Here is a 19,798-nt window from a genome sequence, read left to right as displayed (position 1 = left end):
CCAGAGGATACATGATGTTCCATGGCAGGGACAGACCTGTGATTTTCACATGGCAGCAGGCATGGCCTGCATTTTGATGGTTCTTTGGAGGAGGGGGAGAATGAGAATCCCTGTAAATGTGACTTTCCCCTCTTTTCTCCTGTTTGACTGAAGGCATCTCCTGTAACTAAACTTACAGGTGTTAAGGATGAGTACCCAAGGAACACACATCTGCCCCACCTCCACCAAGGACAGCCAGTCTTCAGGGATGATGGCACTGTGGATTGGAGGAGAAACCCTTGTGCGATCGAAATGCAAAGCGGGGAAAGTCGCTAAAGGCTATGCATCTCCCATTCTTACAACCAGGTGAGCTAAACTGATGTTGCAAATCTATTCAGTGAAGCCACTTATTGTATGGCACGGGAAAAATCAGAGCCGCTGGTTCCATCACCTTTAGCACTGAGTCCCAGGACACCTTGTCCGCTCTCCTTTTGCTTCGGTCTTTGAACGACAGCTGCCAACGGAATGATTGACATCGTTCCGGACTTTTCACCCAGGCTTCCGACCACGGAGATGTCAAGCCGGCCACTCCCTCGCGGCGGAGTAATCCTTTGCTCACCCTAAATAGGCCCTGCGTGCTGGCGATGTTCCCTGCCGGAGGATAAAGATAGAGAGGCGCTGCCCCTTTAAATAGTAAAGGGTGTTCTCTCTCAGGCCACCATGACATATCTGGGCGTTGGAACGGGGGCTGAATAAACGGGGCGAGCACGAGACCTGCGGATGCAGTAAAGGGTTTGCAACCAGCGAGGGCTCACTCGGCGCGCACAGGAGTTTAGAGGCAGATCTGCTTCTGTCCGAGATCCAGCAACTGGAGTTTAATCCCACCTGGCTCTCGCTTTCTGGGGAATACTGCTTGGAAAAAAGAGCGAGCTCTTTGGCCTTGGTAAGTTGTTTATTGTTTTTATTATTTATTAATTAATAAACGCTCAGCTCTAGCAGACATCAGTATTGGGACAGCCTTTCCTCTTACAGGCTTGTGGGTGTCAAAGATTCAGGAGGAGCACAACTTCGAGAAACGCGGTGGCTGTTCTCTTAATTCGGATTGCCACCGATACAACACTCTAGAACTGATGCTAGAGTTCCACTGCTCCGGTTACTATGGGCGGGAGGTGGTGGTGGTAGGAAGACAGGTGGCAGACGTCTGTCAGGTGTGAAATCCTAGCAATACAATCAATTTAAAGGGTGAGGTATGCTACCCCCGCGGTCGGATTCCTCTCTGGATGTCAGGTGAGCAGTCACAAATGCAGATAAATGAAATCGAGAGAGGAACGGATGTGATCGGCTTGAGAGAGAGCGTGCAACATAGGCAACAACAGGTTTTGGGGTGAGGGTGGCCGGGACAAACCTGAGCCTTCCGGCCCAGGAGCGATCGGACGCAGCTTGCTCTTGCACGCATCAGCTGGGGGGGGGGGCGCAGAGCGGTTAACCCCCCCCCCGGGAACACGCCAGAAATCGAATCAAGAGCAGCTATAAGGAGAGTGTAGGCTAGCGGTCTCTTCTCGGGGTTACCGATGGAACGCCTTGCGCGTGTGTTGTGTGCCACGCACCGCATCCCACCCCAGTGAGACGAGCACTGGGACGGGACGTGTGGAAAAGGAAGCGCTTAATGGACTTTGGCGTGGACGGACTGTGCTGAATCCGTTGTGCCTAGCTGAGCTCCCTAGGCACATCAGGCCGTTGGCCTCTTCTTCTTCTGAATCCCCGGAGCCCACCAGCGGCTCCATGGTAGCTGCGCCTACCTGGCCATCGCGCCCCCGTCCTGCGCCCCTCTCTTCGAGGGATTTGCATCCGCAGCCATCGAGGACGACCGGACGCGAAGATCTCCACCGCCGCCGCCTCTTGACCCGCCTTGCGTTTCAGCAAGGAACATCGCTTTCCCAGGACCGGAGAGGGGAGAGTGCTTGTACCGCGGGGCCACGATCTTTCCCATGGCCTCCGCCATAGCAGCCAACTCGTAGGGGCTGAAGTCCCTTTGCCCCCCCTAAAATATTTGAGTTGGTGGGCATTGCTATTCCTATGGTGTGGGTGTCCCTCATTTTGTAATCAACGCCCCCCCCCCCAATATTTTATTCAAGTTGGCACCCCTGCATTACGCTTTTCCACTGGGGATGAGAAAGAAAGAAGGAAGGAAAGAAAGAAAGAAAGAAAAACCCAGAAGAGAAACTGTAGTTATCCGGGCTTGGATTTCTGGGGCCCACGATCCAAGGCGGCCGCTCCATTGGCAAAGCGATCGTCCGCGCGCTCTCCCTTTTCCTTTCCCGTCCGGGAAAGTATTTATAGACGCCCGCCCGTTTCTCCTGCCCGTCGGTTTACGCCGGCGCCCTGGACCCGCCCTGCTTGGCGCCCGGCCACCATTGGGCGTTGTTCTTGGGGTCCCGCCCATTCGCGGGCTCACTCGATCTTCGGACGGGGAGGCACGCGGGCGCCCGCACTCGGCGCGCAGTCTTCGTCGGAGAGAGCGAGTGGCCAGGTCGCCTGCCAGAGGGAGCGCGAGCTTTTATTTTAATTTTTTGCAGACCAGTAAGTAACCCGCCTGTCTTCCCAGCGCATTCTTTTACAGATAGATATTTGGGGTGGAGGGGAGCAAGAGATTTTTCCACTGAAGCGCCCCCTGGGACCTCTCTTCGCAACCGGACCCATGGCCCCTCTACAGTCCGTGCGCGCACTCTAGATTTGGATTATAACGTCAGCAGCAGCCCCACCCAGCCTTCGACCCCTGGATGCGGGACCCTACTCGACCCAGCTCCCCAGAAAGTTTATCGGGGGCTCGCTGCGTCTTGATGCTTGTTGCATTGAACCCCACTTTGTAGGACTATTGTGTCTAGCGGTGAGAGTGGGGTGGAGAGCTCTCCCCAAGGCTTCGCGCCGCTGAGAAAGTCCGCTACTCCAGGCTGGGGCTGATATAATTAGAAACGGGTTGAAACATTTTAGCACGTAGATCTTTCCCCCTCCTCCCCCCCCCCCGCCGGCCCTGGAAGAATTCCACTCCTCATAACAGTCGCTTGGCAGATTTTGAAGTGTGCGTAAAGGGGAACGCGAGAGAGTGCATGGCGCTCTTCTGTGAAAGAAAACTTGCCTAAAGAGATTTCTCCCATTTGATTATAAAGATCCCTCCCACCCAAACTTTTTACAACAGTATTTCAAATAACTGATCCCCTGGTCCCTCCGAATCCGCAGGACTTGATCGTTGTGCCTGCTCCCCAAATTCCATCTCTCCCACAATTGGCCGCCTAGGAATCTTGCCCCCCATACACCCAAAAAAGAGGGAAACCATGGGCTTTTTTGTGAATTTCATGCAATATCTGTATTTTTGTACAGTTTCCACATTCTATTTAGAAGCTGTGGGGGAGATAGCTGGCTGGCTGAGTTTGTGGTGCTGGTGGTTTAATGGGCTCCAAATGTTGATTATTCAAGGGAGAATGGTGGCTTTGTGGCATAACGGTTTCCATTTCCCGCCTCCTGAGCCAGTGGAGGTCTAGTCCAAGCGGGGTGGCTGTTTTCCTGCTTTATTTTAGACTCTTTTCTTTTCTGCTTTGGAGCTCTTTCTTAAGCACTCATTTAGAAAACAGATACTTGATATATGTATATATCACCTCATCATCTGCTGGCTGTTTGGGAACAGAGTCCCCCCCCCCCCCGCAATAAAATGGAAACTTTGAGGAATGTGATGTCGTTTGAGTTTTTCCATATGCCAATAGTCACCATAAGTTTTCCAAATCTTGGAGGTGGGGGGGGGGCAGGGAGAGGAAGGAATCCAGCCCTGAAAAGGGAAATAATCTAAAAGATGTGATATTTTAGGGAGAGGTTGGAGGGGAGTTTCAGATCATTTATTCTGACCCCTTCAGCTCTGTTTGCCTTTTGATGGGTATGTTCACTGCACCAGGCTCTGGGTCTGGTTTATTTCAAATCTCACACTTTACTTTACAAACCTGCCAAATTGGTTGAATTTCTTCAGACATGCAAGATTAATTACTCCCTGCCCTGCCCCTATTGGCTAGATCTCCTAGTCAAGAAGTTTGAAAACTTCCCATCTGCCTCCACCTTCAGTGCACATTCTCTGCCCCCTCTTACTTACACACACACACACACACATACACATATATATGATGTATATTATTTTTTCATGTATTTATTTAGCTTCGTCAAACCATATGGTGTATATTTTCTGTCTCAGAGGCACCCTCTGCTGTTCGTGTCTCAAAATTAGACTTGCCTCATCATCCCAGGATTATGTAGAAGGCTGTTCACTGGTAACCTTTCTCCCATTACTTAAATGTTTCTGTGTGTTTTCTTTTTCCCTTCCAGATCTATCCAACACTTTTGCCAAAATGCTCCTTTTGTTGTTGGGAATCATTGTGCTCCATGTTTCAGTGCTTGTCCTTCTCTTCGTCTCAACAATTGTCAGTGTAAGTACAAACACTCCTCATTTGTTTTCCAATTCCCTTCCAAGTTGTTAAGGGCAGGAGGGTGAACCAGAGCTTTTGAACTCTGGTCCTGATGCTCTCTGCCTGCAGATGCAATTCCATTGGAATCTGTAGAAGTTTACTTTGCATTTAAAACTGCACTTTCTCCACTGAACTCAGTGAAAGGTCTGAACAAACATGTTAGGGTTAGGCTGTTTTTGTTTGCAGCCCCCAATGCTTCTTGATGGAACTGATCACGATGGAGATCCAATGGCTTCTCATGAAAAAGGAAGCTGTTGCAGCCAAAATGGCCCCCCAATGACTTCATTCTTTTCGTCGCAAGAATAGCTGAAGAACCGTTTGTTTTTTTCCGGAGATCAGGTTTCTGGCATGTGTGAGCATCTTGAAGCATATGAAACCTTTATAAATAATGTTAGTCTTTGCTAGTTAAAAAGAAAAGCCAAACTAGGAGAGCCACAAAGCTTTGTTAAATCTGAGCCACGACTCTGTCCCAGAACTGGTTTTAAGTTCTAGGGAAGACAGAGAGCCTGAAAATCTACAGAGCACATTTCCCTCTCCACTAAGTGACTTGCCTGTACAGTCAGCCACTACATATTCAGCATTCAGGAGAAGAATTACTATGCTGCTGGGTGCATTCACATTTCCATATCTGTTAGCTAATCTGTTACCTTAGGCAGAGGTGTGTCAATGAATGCCTGATTGTAATCAATCGTGTGAGCAGCTTGTTTCATTTGCATGCTTTTCAATAAGGTCTTACAAAAAAAGAAAAGAAAAAACAGCCAATGGATGTGTTGGGAGTGGGAGGTGAAGCTTGGGGAACTGGATTTCCCTTTCCCTGTCTATTTGGCAAAAGCTTAAAGAGAGAGGTGTTTGCTTTTTCTTTGAACTCTCTCTCTCCTTTTGCAATGGATGCAAAGAATGAAAGTACGAAGCACTTTTTCTTTATTTCAGTCAATTTAAATAGGATTGTGTTTATTTTTGTGTGCCCCCCACCCCGGAAATAAGCTTTTAGTTATGCGCAAAGGTGTTTTTTAGGGTTTTTTTTTTAAAGAAAGCTTAAAATGCCTCTTTACTGCTCAGGGCTTCATTTCAGTCCTTAAGGACAAAGCAAGAACAGACATGCAGATGAACTTGCACCAGGAGAGGGGTCACTTTTAGTACATGGTTTCTCTCAGTGCTTAGTTTGTATGTGGCCCTGCTCATTTTAAACTTCCCCTCCTCTCACTGTGTTCTGTCCTTCCCTTTCAGCAATGGCTCATTTGGGATGGGCACACATCAGCCCTTTGGCAGAACTGCACCCTCCAGGGGTCCCTGAGTTCGTTTCAATGCGCCAAAACGTCCGCAGATGGTAAGGATTCTGTCACCTTTTCTTCACTTTGCCTCCTATGATACCTTTTTAGAAATAGATTTGACAATGAGCTAGTCCTCAGGGCCTGCTCTGAGTGCAGTTTGGGTGAAATCCTGCACCCTACTCCCATCAGTGTGTGTGTGTGTGTGTGTCTTGCAATGGTCTCCTCACTGTTTAGCCCATGTTGCTCAAGGGATGGCCATCTGCCATGGATGCTTTTGCTGAGATGGATGACCCATGGGATCTCTTCCAGCTCTATGATTCTAAGGACCTACATCTTCTGACTTCTTGCCCAACCTTTCAGAAAACCTAGAGTCCGATCTGTAACATTCTTTTAAAAGAGAAAGAAAGAATTGGCCCACCATTCTTAAGATCATGTGAACTTACAGGAATGTGTGAAACTGCCTTATACTGAGTCTGTCCATTGGTCCATCTGGCTTGGTATTGTCTACCCTTGGAGCACATCTTCAGGGCTTCATGGATTCTGCTCTACCTGGAGATGCCAGGGATTGAACCTGAGATTTTTTAAATGCAACCACTGAGCTATGGCTCTTCCCCTTCTGTTGTCTGGCTTTCTGATAGAGAAGAAAATATTATTATCCATGAATAGTTAATACAGAGATGGCTGCTTAAAACATAATCTTGTGTATGATGTACTCTGGCTACCTACCCACCCACTTCTACCTACCCACCCACTCACTACTTGACATAAGCTTATGTCAACATTTAAAATCTAGCCTCACTTGCTGTGTTTTGAGTCTTGGTTGTGAATAAAACCTGTACAGGTGGCACACTCTTAGTGGCATAATGGACAGCTCTGTGGGTTGGGATATTCTACAGGCTGGATCACGGTTGTGCTTTGAAGATAAGCTAGAAAGAACTGTAATATATTTGGCACATTAAGGCTGCAGTCCTGTGCACACTTACCTTTGAGGAAGCCCTATAGTACACAGTAGGTCTTAACTGGTCAGTGAACATGCATTGGATTAAGCTGTAGAAGCTGTTAATAGCAGGTAAAATGAGGATTCATATTCAAGAAAGTCCTAGTGGAAATGTAAGTTGGCAACATTCCTAACTTGCCACAGAGTTGCTGCTGGTTTTTGTTTCATGTCTAAGTATCCAAACATTTCTGCTTACTTTTTTGCTCGCAGTTGATTTGTATTTGTTACTATCACTGCATACAGCTTGTTCACACATCTCACGTTGGCTTGTAGCAAAATACTTCCATGGCTTAATGGCTAGAGGTATCTTGTTTCTACAACTCAGGAGTTGAATAATTCAGAAGTTGGTGAATCATAAATCTTCTGACATTATTAAACCACTGACATTATTATTAACTAATTAGATGTGAATGCTATGGAGAAAGGCTTATTGTCAGGCAACCATGATTCTTTTGCAGCATTTTATTCTACAAAAAGGAATCCTTTGCTAAGAGGCCAGTAACTAGTTAAGGCAGGAGTCTGGGAACATGCATAAATATCAAGTTTTCTCAATGGACAGATGGGTGCAACAGATATATTGACACCATAGCTATTATATTTGTTTCATGAATTGTCTGGAACTAGAGGCAAACAAGGAAGTAGTCAGGACTGCTGATGATCTACTCAAATTTATGACAGCAAAATACCATGCAGGTAGCAAAGACTCTTTTGAATCCAGTTGACAGGATGAAAAGATGACAGCTTAGATTTTGGAGCAAGTTTGTATCACTGTTTTCTTCACTTCATATAATTAAAAATAAATAAATAAAAATAATGGAGCTAGAGAGGGTACAACAAAAACCTCCACAATTAAAATGATGAGGGGATGGATGATCTTTTCATCTGAATAAATGTTTAAGAATTTGAGGGTGGGGCATGGCGTCCAAAAGATGGTCACCAACTTGGATGGTTTTAAAAGGGGATTAGACCAGTTAATGGAGGATAAAACTAATAATGGTTGCAGCCCATTGTTTTGAATATGAGTATGAATATTCCTCTGAAGACCAGTTGCCGGGGCTCATGAGCAGGAAAGTTCTGTTTTGCTCCTGCCCTACTTGTGAGCTTCCCTACTTGTGAGTAGTCAGGCCCACTGATGATCTACAGAATGCTCAACAGTGGAGGCTGGTCTGTCAAGTGGGGTGTTACCCCATCACCTTTCACCTCCCTTCAGCCAGCTCCCTCCTCTTTGCCTTCTTACATTCAGCCCAGAGGATGGCATTGGCTGTCAGTTTCCTCTTCCTTAGTTTCAATGTTGCCATTGTAGAACACAGTGGGGAGGAGGATGGGAGCAGAACTCGTCAGCTCTGCCTCTCATTGGCTCTGGCTCCACCTACTGTTGGACTCCCTGCCTTCCGCCCCACCAGTCCCAATGGGCACCAGCCACCACAGATGCTGGACTAGGAATCCATTAGTCCCATGGTGGCTAAACTTGGTCCTCCAGCTGTTTGGGACTACAACTCCCATCATCCCTAGCTAACAGGACCAGTGGAAATGTAGTCCCAAAACAGCTGAAGGGCTGAGTTTGGCCACCACTGCTTTAGTCTGATCTAACAGGGCTCTTCTCCCATAAGGAAGGCGTGGAGGGAGTGTAATTTGCTTTCTATTAAATGAATTAATTGACTATTAAACTTTGATTTACAACCTTCTGAATATCTTGGGAGTCCTCTGAGTATGTAGAAGCCACTCCCTTATATTTGTTGCACCCCCTAAGCAATAGGCAGTGGCTCACAACCACCTGCATTTGCAATTATGTTAGACATGGTAGCTAAAAATGGAACCTCTGAGTTCACTGCTTGGAACAATCAGTGGGGGAGAGCTCTCCCATTGGGATCATAGTCATGCCTTGCTTATAAGGCCTCTAAAAGCTTTTGTTGGCCACTGGAGTAGATGAATGTTTGGTATGATGCAGCAAGACTATCTTTGTAGATTTGCAGCTGCACTGTGTGGGAGCAAAGCATCTCCTCCCATTCTCCAGAGTTAAAATCTTAAACCTAGATGATGTAAGCAGAAGCTGAATTTTGCCTATGGAAGAAGGTGGAGAGGGAGAAACCGTTTGAGAGTTATGACCCAAACTGAGCCCTTTTCCATTTCAGTTTGTAAATAATCACTCTCCTAAGATTGTTCTTCTACCCAGCTCAAGTCCTGGAATTTCTTAGCAGTTGTGGGAGCTGCTGTAGGCTGCAGTCCTATACACCCTAATCTGAGAACTAATTTGAGGAGACATGCATAGGATTGGGCTGTTTGACGCTGGGCCTTAGTGTTTCAAAATTGCAGTGACCTCTCCAGTTTGTTCTTAGGGTGTGGCAAAGATGGCCTTTCCTAAGATATTGTGCATCTGCTATCAACCACCATTCTACTTGTGGGTTGCTTCTGTTCTGAGGATGCCCTAAGGAAATGGCACCAAGTGTCAAATCCATATCATAGTTGTTGTTGCCTCCTACATCACATTGTCTCCTAAGGTCATGTGGCTTTGAGGGCACTTAGTGATTACAGATGTTCCTTATTCCATCCTAATTACTGAAGAGCAGATTTCCTCCAGTCATAACTTGGCCACTTTGAGTATCTTCTCAATGAGACACTAGGAGCTGAATCCCAAAGCATTTCTTTAGGCATAGTCATGCAATGTGAATTGCTCCACTTCTGTATCCCCTCCAGGCACATTTTTTCAAAAGTTGAATAGAGTTGAAATGTTCTCAAATCAAATAATTGGACAATTATTTATGTAACAATTAAGAGTTAATATTAAAATTGTGGTTGTGCAGTGGGCCATCATTTTTCTTCTTAGTTTAAAACAGCTCACTCCGGTAGAGTGATAGTTTGTGTTTCCATGGGAGCTGGAAATCTCATGGGTTGAAGGAGAGCTTTGTGACAATCAGTGGGACTGGCCAGTCAACATTAATGGTGAAGCAAATCTAGGAATTGATGCCTGATAGGAACTGGAGTGCAGTCACTCCACACATCAGCCAGGTAGGTGCTCAGGGAATTAAAGAATAATTGTGATTATGGCAGTATTGTGGAAGGTCACACTTCTTGTATTCATTTATAAGTTCCTTAACAATTTGGTCCAGGATACCTTGAAGACTGGGACGCGGGTGGCGCTGTGGGTAAAAGCCTCAGCGCCTAGGACTTGCCAATCGAAAGGTCGGCGGTTCGAATCCCCGCAGCGGGGTGCGCTCCCGCTGCTCGGTCCCAGCGCCTGCCAACCTAGCAGTTCGAAAGCACCCCCGGGTGCAAGTAGATAAATAGGGACCGCTTACTAGCGGGAAGGTAAACGGCGTTTCCGTGTGCAGCTCTGGCTCGCCAGAGCAGCGATGTCACACTGGCCATGTGACCCGGAAGTGTCTCCGGACAGCGCTGGCCCCTGGCCTCTTAAGTGAGATGGGCGCACAACCCCAGAGTCTGTCAAGACTGGCCCGTACGGGCAGGGGTACCTTTACCTTTACCTTGAAGACTGCTCAGTACCTTATATCCAGTGTGATTATTGAGGTTTTCAGGGGAGTCAGTGTTAGTGATTCTCCATGGTTCAGATGCATAGCTCAATTCCAACAGGAGTGTTCAGTATTGTGGGTTCAATTCTGTGGAACTCCCTGCCAGTTGAACAGGGAAAGTGCCTGTTTGATGTCAACTTCTGGCACTTATTGAAGACTTCTGAAAACAAATCAATGGGCATTTTAAGTGAGGTCCCCCCCCCCCGATTTTTATTGCTTTTATGTTGTATCTTTCATGTATGCCTGCTTGGAAATGACAGTATTAACTGGTATATAAAATATGAAGAATAAGGGGGAAAGGATAGAAGCAGAATTTAAAAACTGGTTGGTATTTCCATACAACCTATGGATCTCCAAGTGTAGTTGAACTCTGACTCCTATTATCCCTGACCATTTGACATGTTGGCTGGGCCCGATGGGAGCTGGGGTCCTGCAATGTCTTGAGGACGTCAAGAGTTTCCCATACCTGACGTACAAGATGAGTTGAAGACCTGAGGCTTGGGAAGGTGAGACATGGTTGCCTACTTGCATAGTTTGGGACAGTGACTGGTTGCTTGTTTTTCGGTTTTGTTTTTAAATATGGACCTTTATTCTTCTCTCACTTGTGTGGCATGTCCATATGAACATACTTCTGGGAGCATTTTCTTTCTAGAATCCTTGACTCCAGTGAATGGGAGCATGTTGTGTGTTGCAAACAATGAGCTGCTTTTGTTCTGTGGAAAGTCTATGAAGAAACTGGTGTGACCTTCTAAATCGCTGCAGTATATTTCATGCTGGAGCTCTGTGGTACCCTGGGTTTAAAAGATCCCTAGGTGCCCAGTAGCTGTTGTGGGAGCTCAGGGTGGAGGCTTCTGCTGGAATGTTAAACTATGCCGAAAGCTTAAAGGCCCATGGCTGCTCTTTCCCCCAGAAGAGAAAACTCCGGAAAATGGGTGTGTGTGGATTGTGCTGTTTTGTGCCTCTCTGCTGGCCCCTAGTGGAGCCAGCTCCATATACAAGCGCCTGGGTACATCTGTGTAACAATGTGGCAGATTTACACGGCTGCAGCGATATCCTTAATCAGCATTCAGTGGCATTAGTTTCGGCATAGCTATATGTGCAGGGTAGGCAAGCCGTTTCAGAGTCGCTCATGCATGGCGGAATTTGGCTGTGTTTGTGTTTCCAATAAAAGATGTCCTTCTTAATTATGTCCTGCAAATTGGGGGTGCCTGTTAGCACAGCAGGGAAAGGCTAAACTATTATTAGCCATGTAAATTTATAGTGGTGGATGTTCCAGATTTTACTAACTTATGGGAAGGAAGTACAGTGGTACCTCGGGTTACATACACTTCAGGTTTCATACGCTTCAGGTTACAGACTCCGCTAGCCCAGAAATAGTACCTCAGGTTAAGAACTTTGCTTCAGGATGAGAACAGAAACCGTGCTCCTGCGCCACGGCAGCAGTGGGAGGCCCCATTAGCTAAAGTGGTGCTTCAGATTAAGAACAGTTTCAGGTTAAGTACGGACCTCCGGAATGAATTAACTACTTAACCTGAGGTACATTTCTTATCCCAAAGGATAACTACAATTAAATAATAAAGAATTATAGAGTTGGGCCCTGAGGGTCAACTAGTTCACTGCAATGCAGGAATCTTTTGCCCAACATGGGGCTTGAACCCGCAACTATGAGCTTAAGAGTCTCATGCCCTACTGACTGAGCTATCACTTGGCTTTTGTTTTGGATAAGTAAATTGTGAGAACAGGAGGGTGGCCCATAACAAAACTTGGATTCCTTTTCCCTGCCTCCTTATTTCTGTTACTTCGTCAGCTTCACTTTGACACTGTTACGCTCTCAGCTGCAACAATGAGGCTCACAATCTTGTACTGATGCTAAGGCTGAAATTGTATTGAAGGCTAGAATGTCACAAGTCCCTCAGAATGCTGCGTGTTTTCTGCTCTGCCCTGTAATAAACCCAAACCCCACCTGCACCCTGAGAGCTGGTTGCTGCCGAGACATATAGCATCTCCTTCCCAACGCATGCGGGACACATGACAGTGCACCCAGTCATTTTGTGTGTGTGTGTACATATTGCACAGACCACAGAGGGAGGTGATCACCCCTACTTCACTTAATGGGTATCAGTGACCAGTCAGTCCTCACATCCTGGGATGTGGTTCCATGCTTACCAAGCATAGCCTCTCATTTGGAGGCTTGGAGAAGAGCAGGCCTCTAGATGCCTATAGGTGTGGTGCAGAAAGGCCTCAAGGAATGGTTAGGTGTGTTTTAGTGTGCTCAGTTCATGGCCAGCACTAAGGGGGGTAGGATTGCAGTTCATTCTGTGAGAAGTACCTGTACCATTTGCCAGCTCATATGTGGTGTAAGCTGATATAGATCTGGTATTGACGACACCACAGCCCATTCCCCAATACAAAGCTGGCAGAATTCCCAGGGGCAATTGTGGGATCCATATACGTCCTGCTAAGCTCCTGAGGGAATCAAGAGCACCCCTTTTCAAGAAGCTGCTGTGAACCTGGAACTGTTTCAAGTGATTTGTCTGCAGATATGCCTTCTTGGTTTCCCTTGTCAACCACAAATGTGCCATGACTAGTTTGTGAGTGTGCATTAATAATAATATCGCCTTCTTGTCTCCGGTTCTGTGGCCTGTAGGATTTTTAGCTATTGAGCCCTATAGGTAATGGGTTTTACCAGTTGTGCTTTTCATTCACACACCTTTTCTTTCTTTCTTTCTTTTTTTTAAAACCACCCTTCCCCACAAAACATCACCAGTGGCAGCATTGTACTTATTCTATAAGAGGGGGAAACTGAGGCAGTTGCCAACACCCAGCAGGATCGCTGTAGCAATGCAAGTAGCAAGTTGCTGACCGTGGTCTTTCAAAAGTCTACACCTGCCTTTCCTCATCTAACACAATTGGTATTCTTGCTTCTGGCAGAACATTGCCAGAAGACTGAATTCTACACTGGGAGGGGGAGTTACAGAATTAAGCAGAATGCCCTCCTCCCTTAGCCTTTTATGTCTGGGACAAGTTTGTTTGATCTGAGCACATTTCCCCCAGTAAGGATAACTCCTCAATTAGCTGATCAGTATGCGGTCATTGCATGTTCAAATGTTCTGGTCATAGTTTAGTTTGTTCTGCCAGACATTCCTCGTGCAGACTTATCTAAGGAATTCAAGACTGAATCCCACTCGTACCAAAATGAATATCTGTCAGATTCTCTGTTGAAGTGATGCCGCTGCAGTTGGTGAAGTATAGCCTCTCGATCAAGCCCATATAGCATTTTTCAAATTACATTTCTAGGGACACAGACACCCACCCACCCACCCTTCTCTTCTCAATGTTCTTACTTTCCCAGCATGGTTGCAGAATCCAGAGTCTTGGGATTGTTGAGGTCTTCAAAGCCTTGACAAGACCATGGAGCTAGGTGTGCTACCTCTTCTCATTAACCCTGTTTCTGCACTTTGAGCACAGGACTGAATGAAGCTTTTTGCCATATTTCCCCCCTGATAAACATGCTATGTCTTTAATAGTTTGCATAACAAGTGGAAATCTATCAGGTTCAATTTCATTGCAGGTCATTGCATCTATTTGAATTTCTTCATGACAGTCTTCTGCTGTGAATACAGAACCTGTTTAGAATGGAATTTGTTGTGATGATGGTACATAGCCCTATATAGAAATATCTCAGCTCCCAAATCTGCTTTAGTTTGTTCTCTGGATGCAAACAGGACAGGATTAGGCTAGCTTCTACTGGTGCATAGGATGATCATATTTTTCCTCACAGGGTTCTTGTGACCCCCCCCCCCCAATGTGGGGATGGTGAAACAGCACCTGTTGAATCTCTGTTTGATCTGTAGCTGTTTAAAGGCAGAGGAGCACTCCACAAATTTGGCAAGCATACGGCCCTGGTAATCTAGCCACTCTGCTGCTGTGCAGAACTGGAGTCCTACATATCACGGAATTGAGAGTGGAATATAAGGAAACAGCTGACTGCTTCAGTGCTTAATACAAACAGGCAGATGGAGACACCTCTTTACACGATGTATGATGAATTTATGGAGTTTGATACCACAAGATTGGGTGCCAATCACTAGCTTAGATGACTTTCAAGGAAGACCAGGCAAATGCATGGAGGAGAAGTCTTGTCAATGGCTATTAGTTGCATGAGGGATGTATTCAGCATCTCAGTGCTGGTTATTGCCTTCACTTCCTGTTTGCTGTTTCCCCAGAAGCATTGGTTGGCCGCTGTGGGAAGCAGGATTCTTCTGTTTGACCTATCAGTGCCCTGTTGCCTAGTTCCCTGGAGCTCTTGAACCAGAGTTGAGGAACCTTTGGCCCACCAGGTGTTGCTGACCTACAACTCACACAATTCCTGGCCATTGGCTGTGCTTTCTGGGGCGGATGGGAGTTGTGGTTTAGGAGGGCCACAGGTTTCTCACACCCATGACCTCAAGAAATGGGGTTTCAGCAGCCTTGCTTTGTTTGCAGATTCTCCCATCACAATATCCCTGTTTCAGGCAAAGCATTGGCTGCATGTCTGGCCCGGTGAGGAAAAGTCAGTGGCAGCACTATAAATTAGGGTGTGGTGATATTTAGGGTGGGATGCTTTCTCAGCCAAGGATTATTGTGTCTCCTAGGAGTACCATGAAGTATTCTGCAAATGCCCTGAAGCATTGCAACGGAGCCCAAGGGGCATTAGAATTAGGCAGGAGAAAAATGTAAGGCATGCCAAACATCTCCTTGGGATGTTCTCCTCTTTGGGAATGCTTACCTTGCTTGCTGGAGAAGCCACCAGGCAGGAAGCACATAAGTGAGTCATATAGACATGCAGGCGAAGGCACCTCTCCCCCCCCAAAAAAAAAATTCAAAAAGCTTTGCAATCGACTAGAAATCTTGTGTATTTGCAGATGCAAGCAGCCTCTGCATGAAGAGGGCCCAAGTGCATTCTTGTCATTCTTTCGTTAGAAGAATCTCAATTTATGGCTTCTCCCCCCTCCTCACTCGTAAAGAATTCTAGTCTGTTAATTTCACTTCTCAGTGAAACCTGCTTGAGAGCCTGGTACTGCAAGATAGCAAACAGAACAAAAAGATAGCGCCCTTATTTTTCTTTCTTTTTAAATGGCACGGTTGCCCTTTTGGCTTGGACCTCATGACCGTAATATATAAATACATCTAGGAAAAATAAAACGCTGCTAAAATTACAGATCAAAACAGGCAACTGAAAGGCCTCCCACATCTAATTCTCTCCGCCTGCTTAGATAGCAAAAGTCTTACATCATTCTTGGAATATACCTAGATGGGAGTCTCAGCTAGAGACCAGCCTCTTGCTGATGGTATTTAGGGGCATGAAGGCATCGTTGGGAGACTGCAGTGGATACAGTGGTGCATTGTGAGGGCATGATATGATCCTGGTAATGTAGTGCTTTAAGTTAAAGCTCCGACCATGGGTCCTCTTCCTCAGCATGCAGACGCTTTAGGTGGGATTTATGCTGGTGGAGGCATTCAGATATTCAGGTGTTGCTGAATTACAATTCTCATCAGTTCTAGCAAGCATGGCCAATGGCCAGGAATGACGGGAATTGTATTGTGTGTTCTTTTAAATTCTGTTGGAAGCTGCCCAGAGTGGCTGGGGCAACCCAGATGAGCAGGGTACAAGTAATAAATCGTTGCTGTTGTTCAGCAACATCTGGGGAGCCAAATCTTTCCCACCCCTGAAATATGTGATGCCCTACCTGCTGTCAAAATGGCGCAGTCCAGGAAAAATTCAGTGACTCGGTCCCTCCATGGCAAAAGACCTCCCAGCTGTTATTGTTGCAGCCTCCTCTCAATTCATCTCACCCCCATCCAGCCGCCCAACTATAGTCAGGTGCTACCCTGTACAAGATTAGCTCGGTGGCACCATTGTGAGATTGGGTTACACAAATCCGCAAGGTTAGTCCACACCAGTTAGTTATGACTGATTCCTGCAACTTGCCATTTTGTTTTGCAAGTGCAAGAGAGCCAGGTTTTGTCAAGAGGGCTTATAATGCAGGGGAGACAAGCGAGGGAAGTGGAGCACTAATGTGCTGCCTTGGAAAACAACCTGCCTTGGTCTAAACTGCTTCCCTAGTGTTTTGTGGACGGTTGGTCTAAAAAGAGCAGACAGGAGAGAGGGCGCCCCTAAATAAGAAAGCTGCCAAATTGTTGACAAATTGGCCCACTGGTTTTTGTGCTCCATCTTTAAAATTGATTTGAGGAAAACTAAGATGGATTTGGTTTCCTCCCCCAAAATACTGGGATTGGAGGGTCTGGGTAAAATTGTTTCCTTGGATTACATGCTTGACAACAGAACTCTCTCTCCTCCCTCTTCTCTCCCTGCCATTTCTTTAATTTGGCTAGCTCTATTTTTGGGGTGATGGTGGTGCCCAAATTACTGGCTCATCACAAGGTGCTTTAGGGGTGGGGTTCCCACTTCAACTTGGAGCACCTTATCTTTAAGTTTGCCAAGCCCAGAACTCCACCAAAGACTTTGGGTTTGGCTTGGGATTCATTTGAAGCTGCTACACACCCCTAGAGAACAGGAAAATATTATTTCAGTTAACACATGTACTTAGCGTTGTTACAGTACATGTTACATTGTGAATATGGGCTGTGTGTGTGATCTTTTTGCTTGGCAATCTTGAAAGTGCTAATCCCAAAACTGGATTGCTGGGGGGCAAATAACATGTATGAGCCCACTCATCAAACGGTGCATTTTCATTTGCTTCCGCAAGGCTGCAAGTTCAGTCAAAAACATGCAAGCCAAACCAATGCTCCCTCTATCCCAGTATGGTTGATGCTGCCTGGTAGCTGTTCTCCAAGGTTTTCTGGCCAGTCTTAATTGGAGATGCTGGGGAGTGAACCTGGTACCTTGCATGCAAAACATGCTGCTCTCAGTGTTCCACGAATGGGGGAAAGGTGTACAGGACTAGCAACCTTAACAATGTGTGGTTAAAACAGTGGTGAAAAATCAGCCCTCTTAATGCAAAGGCTAGGTTTGGTGAGGAAAATCTTCACTGCAAGCTTTCTGTCTATCGGTCTGTCTTTCTTTTCTTTTTAAATATACAGTGGTACCTTAGGTTACATACGCTTCAGGTTACAGACTCCCCTAACCCAGAAATATTACCTCGGGTTAAGAACTTTGCTTCAGGATGAGAACAGAAATCGTGCTCCGGCGGCACAGCAGCAGTGGAAGGCCCCATTAGCTAAAGTGGTGCTTCAGGTTAAGATCGCACCTCTGGAACAAATTAAGTAGTTATACCTGAGATAAACTGTATTCATTATGTTTTCAAAAACAACATACAAACACTAAAGAAACAAAGACCAATGATGGTGTTGAGAACAATATTGCAGTTAAAACAAAACAAAACAAATGTTCGGTATAGTTTTGCAAGCATAATAATAAAATGGATTCCACAAACTGACATTTTTGAAGTCAGAGCTACATATCAATAAGGTAACCACACCGCACAGAGACACGTGTTGTTGGGGGCCTGTGCAGTGCACAATGTTTATTTATAAAGCATATAAATGGAGACCATACAACATCAAAATGATCTCCTTTCATAACTCCTCCTGAAGCCCTCTTGTGATGGTTTAGATGCTCAGGCAGGGTAATGTCCCAAAACCCTGTCAGATCATCCATCCCTGGAGAGAATTCACTGCATCCTTATCTCATTCTGAATAGCTTAGCTGTGGAATTGTGTTTACTTCTTTTCTGCATATTGTTACATTTATTTTAATATTACCCCCTCCCCCAAAAAGCCTATTTGGGCTACCAGATGTAAAGTAAAGGTAAAGGTACCCCTGCCCGTACGGGCCAGTCTTGACAGACTCTGGGGTTGTGCGCCCATCTCACTTAAGAGGCCAGGGGCCAGCGCTGTCCGGCGACACTTCCGGGTCACATGGCCAGTGTGACATCACTGCTCTGGCGAGCCAGAGCTGCACACGGAAACGCCGTTTACCTTCCCGCTGGTAAGCGGTCCCTATTTATCTACTTGCACCCGGAGGTGCTTTCGAACTGCTAGGTTGGCAGGCGCTGGGACCGAGCAGCGGGAGCGCACCCCGCAGCAGGGATTCGAACCGCCGACCTTTCGATCAGCAAGTCCTAGGCGCTGAGGCTTTAACCCACAGCGCCTCTATGCCAATTTTTACTATGTATTTTCCATTCATATGTAAGATTCTATCCATTGTTAGTGGGCTGCTCTGACATCCCCATCAGTCCAAGCATGCCACATTCTTTCCACCTACCGTTGCCTCACTGCTGTACTGTGTTTATCTTATCAACATGCCTCTTATATCTTCTCAGGCAAGTTCTTTTGCTCTGACAGTCTTATTATTCTGCCCCTTGAAGATTTAAAGGAGTTTTTCTTTTGCTGTCATATGCTGCAGTCAGCTGGCACACTGGTGTACATCAACTGAAGCTGCTTGCTCTGCGGGTCATGCTCTGAATTAGCTGCCCTTTACCGTTTCAGTATTGTTGACTTTAGTTAGCTGAGACTTTCTGAGATCTCCGGCAGAGGTTTTCCCCCAGACCTACTCCCACTTCAGGTCTTGCTTGGATCAGATTTGCTAGGGAATGAAATCAATACCATTATACTTCATTTATTTGACTTACATTCTGCCCTTCCTCCAAAAGGGAGCCCAGGGTAGCAAGCAACAAGCGATAAAACCAGAAAAAAAACATATTTTAGACCAGGGGTCAGCAAACTTTTTCAGCAGGGAGCCGGTCCACTGTCCCTCAGATCTTGTGGGGGGCTGGACTATATTTTTTTTTTGGGGGGGATGAATGAATTCCTATGCCCCACAAATAACCCAGAGATGCATTTTAAATAAAAGGACACATTCTACCCATGTAAAAACACGCTGATTCCCGGACCATCCGTGGGCCAGATTTAGAAGGCTATTGGGCTGGATCCAGCCCCTGGGCCTTAGTATGCCTACCCATATTTTAGAAAAACAATTCCATACAGATCCAGACTGGGGAATATCTCTATTTAAGAGGCTTCTTGGAAGAGAAAGGTCTTCAGCCAGGGCTGTGAAAAGGCAACAAGGTCGGCAACTATCTACTGTTCAAAGGGGGGGGATTACATAGGGTAGGTGTGGCCATGCTAAAGGCCAGATTCCTACCCTGAGGAATCAGGAATGGGCCTCCTGATAAGATGGTGCCTGCAGGAGCAATCCCCCTCCCCCACTTGCAGAGTTCAGTGATCATTTGGGTACATAAGGGATGAGTCTATCTTCCATGTGCATTCATGCTTTCAAAGCATTTAGTTCAGTTTTTGCTTTTACACCCCACCTTTTTGTCCAAGGAGCTCAAGGTGGCATACACATTTCTCCCCCTCTCCAGTTATTCCTCACAATAACCCTGCAAAGGAGGTTAGGCTGAGAGGCAGTGACTGGACCAAGATCACACTCGAACCCAGGGGTAGGCAACCTAAGGCCCAGGGGCTGGATGTGGCCCAATCGAATTCTCAGTCTGGCCCATGGACGGTCCAGGAATCT

General features: G+C 46.3%; 1 protein-coding gene across 2 annotated transcripts in view; it reads left to right on the top strand.

The window, feature by feature from the left end:
* The first annotated feature begins 767 nt into the window (after window positions 1–767).
* PMP22 (peripheral myelin protein 22) overlaps window positions 768–19,798 on the top strand; it is a 32,211-nt gene continuing 13,180 nt past the window's right edge. Inside the window, exons 1-3 of one of the 2 annotated variants that reach the window (XM_081895642.1) lie at window positions 768–922; window positions 4,345–4,445; window positions 5,712–5,811. In XM_081895642.1, coding sequence (XP_081751768.1) covers window positions 4,368–4,445; window positions 5,712–5,811 — 178 coding nt within the window. In that variant the 5' untranslated portion in view covers window positions 768–922; window positions 4,345–4,367. Of the gene's footprint in view, window positions 923–2,415; window positions 2,560–4,344; window positions 4,446–5,711; window positions 5,812–19,798 lie in introns of those variants that run through there. The other variant, XM_081895641.1, reaches the window with a different exon arrangement.

Source organism: Podarcis melisellensis (genome assembly GCF_964234715.1).
Source record: "Podarcis melisellensis genome assembly, chromosome: 2".
NCBI classification, from domain to species: Eukaryota; Metazoa; Chordata; class Lepidosauria; order Squamata; family Lacertidae; genus Podarcis; species Podarcis melisellensis.
Note: the sequence above shows the minus strand (reverse complement) of the source record. Positions and strands in the feature narration are given on the sequence as shown.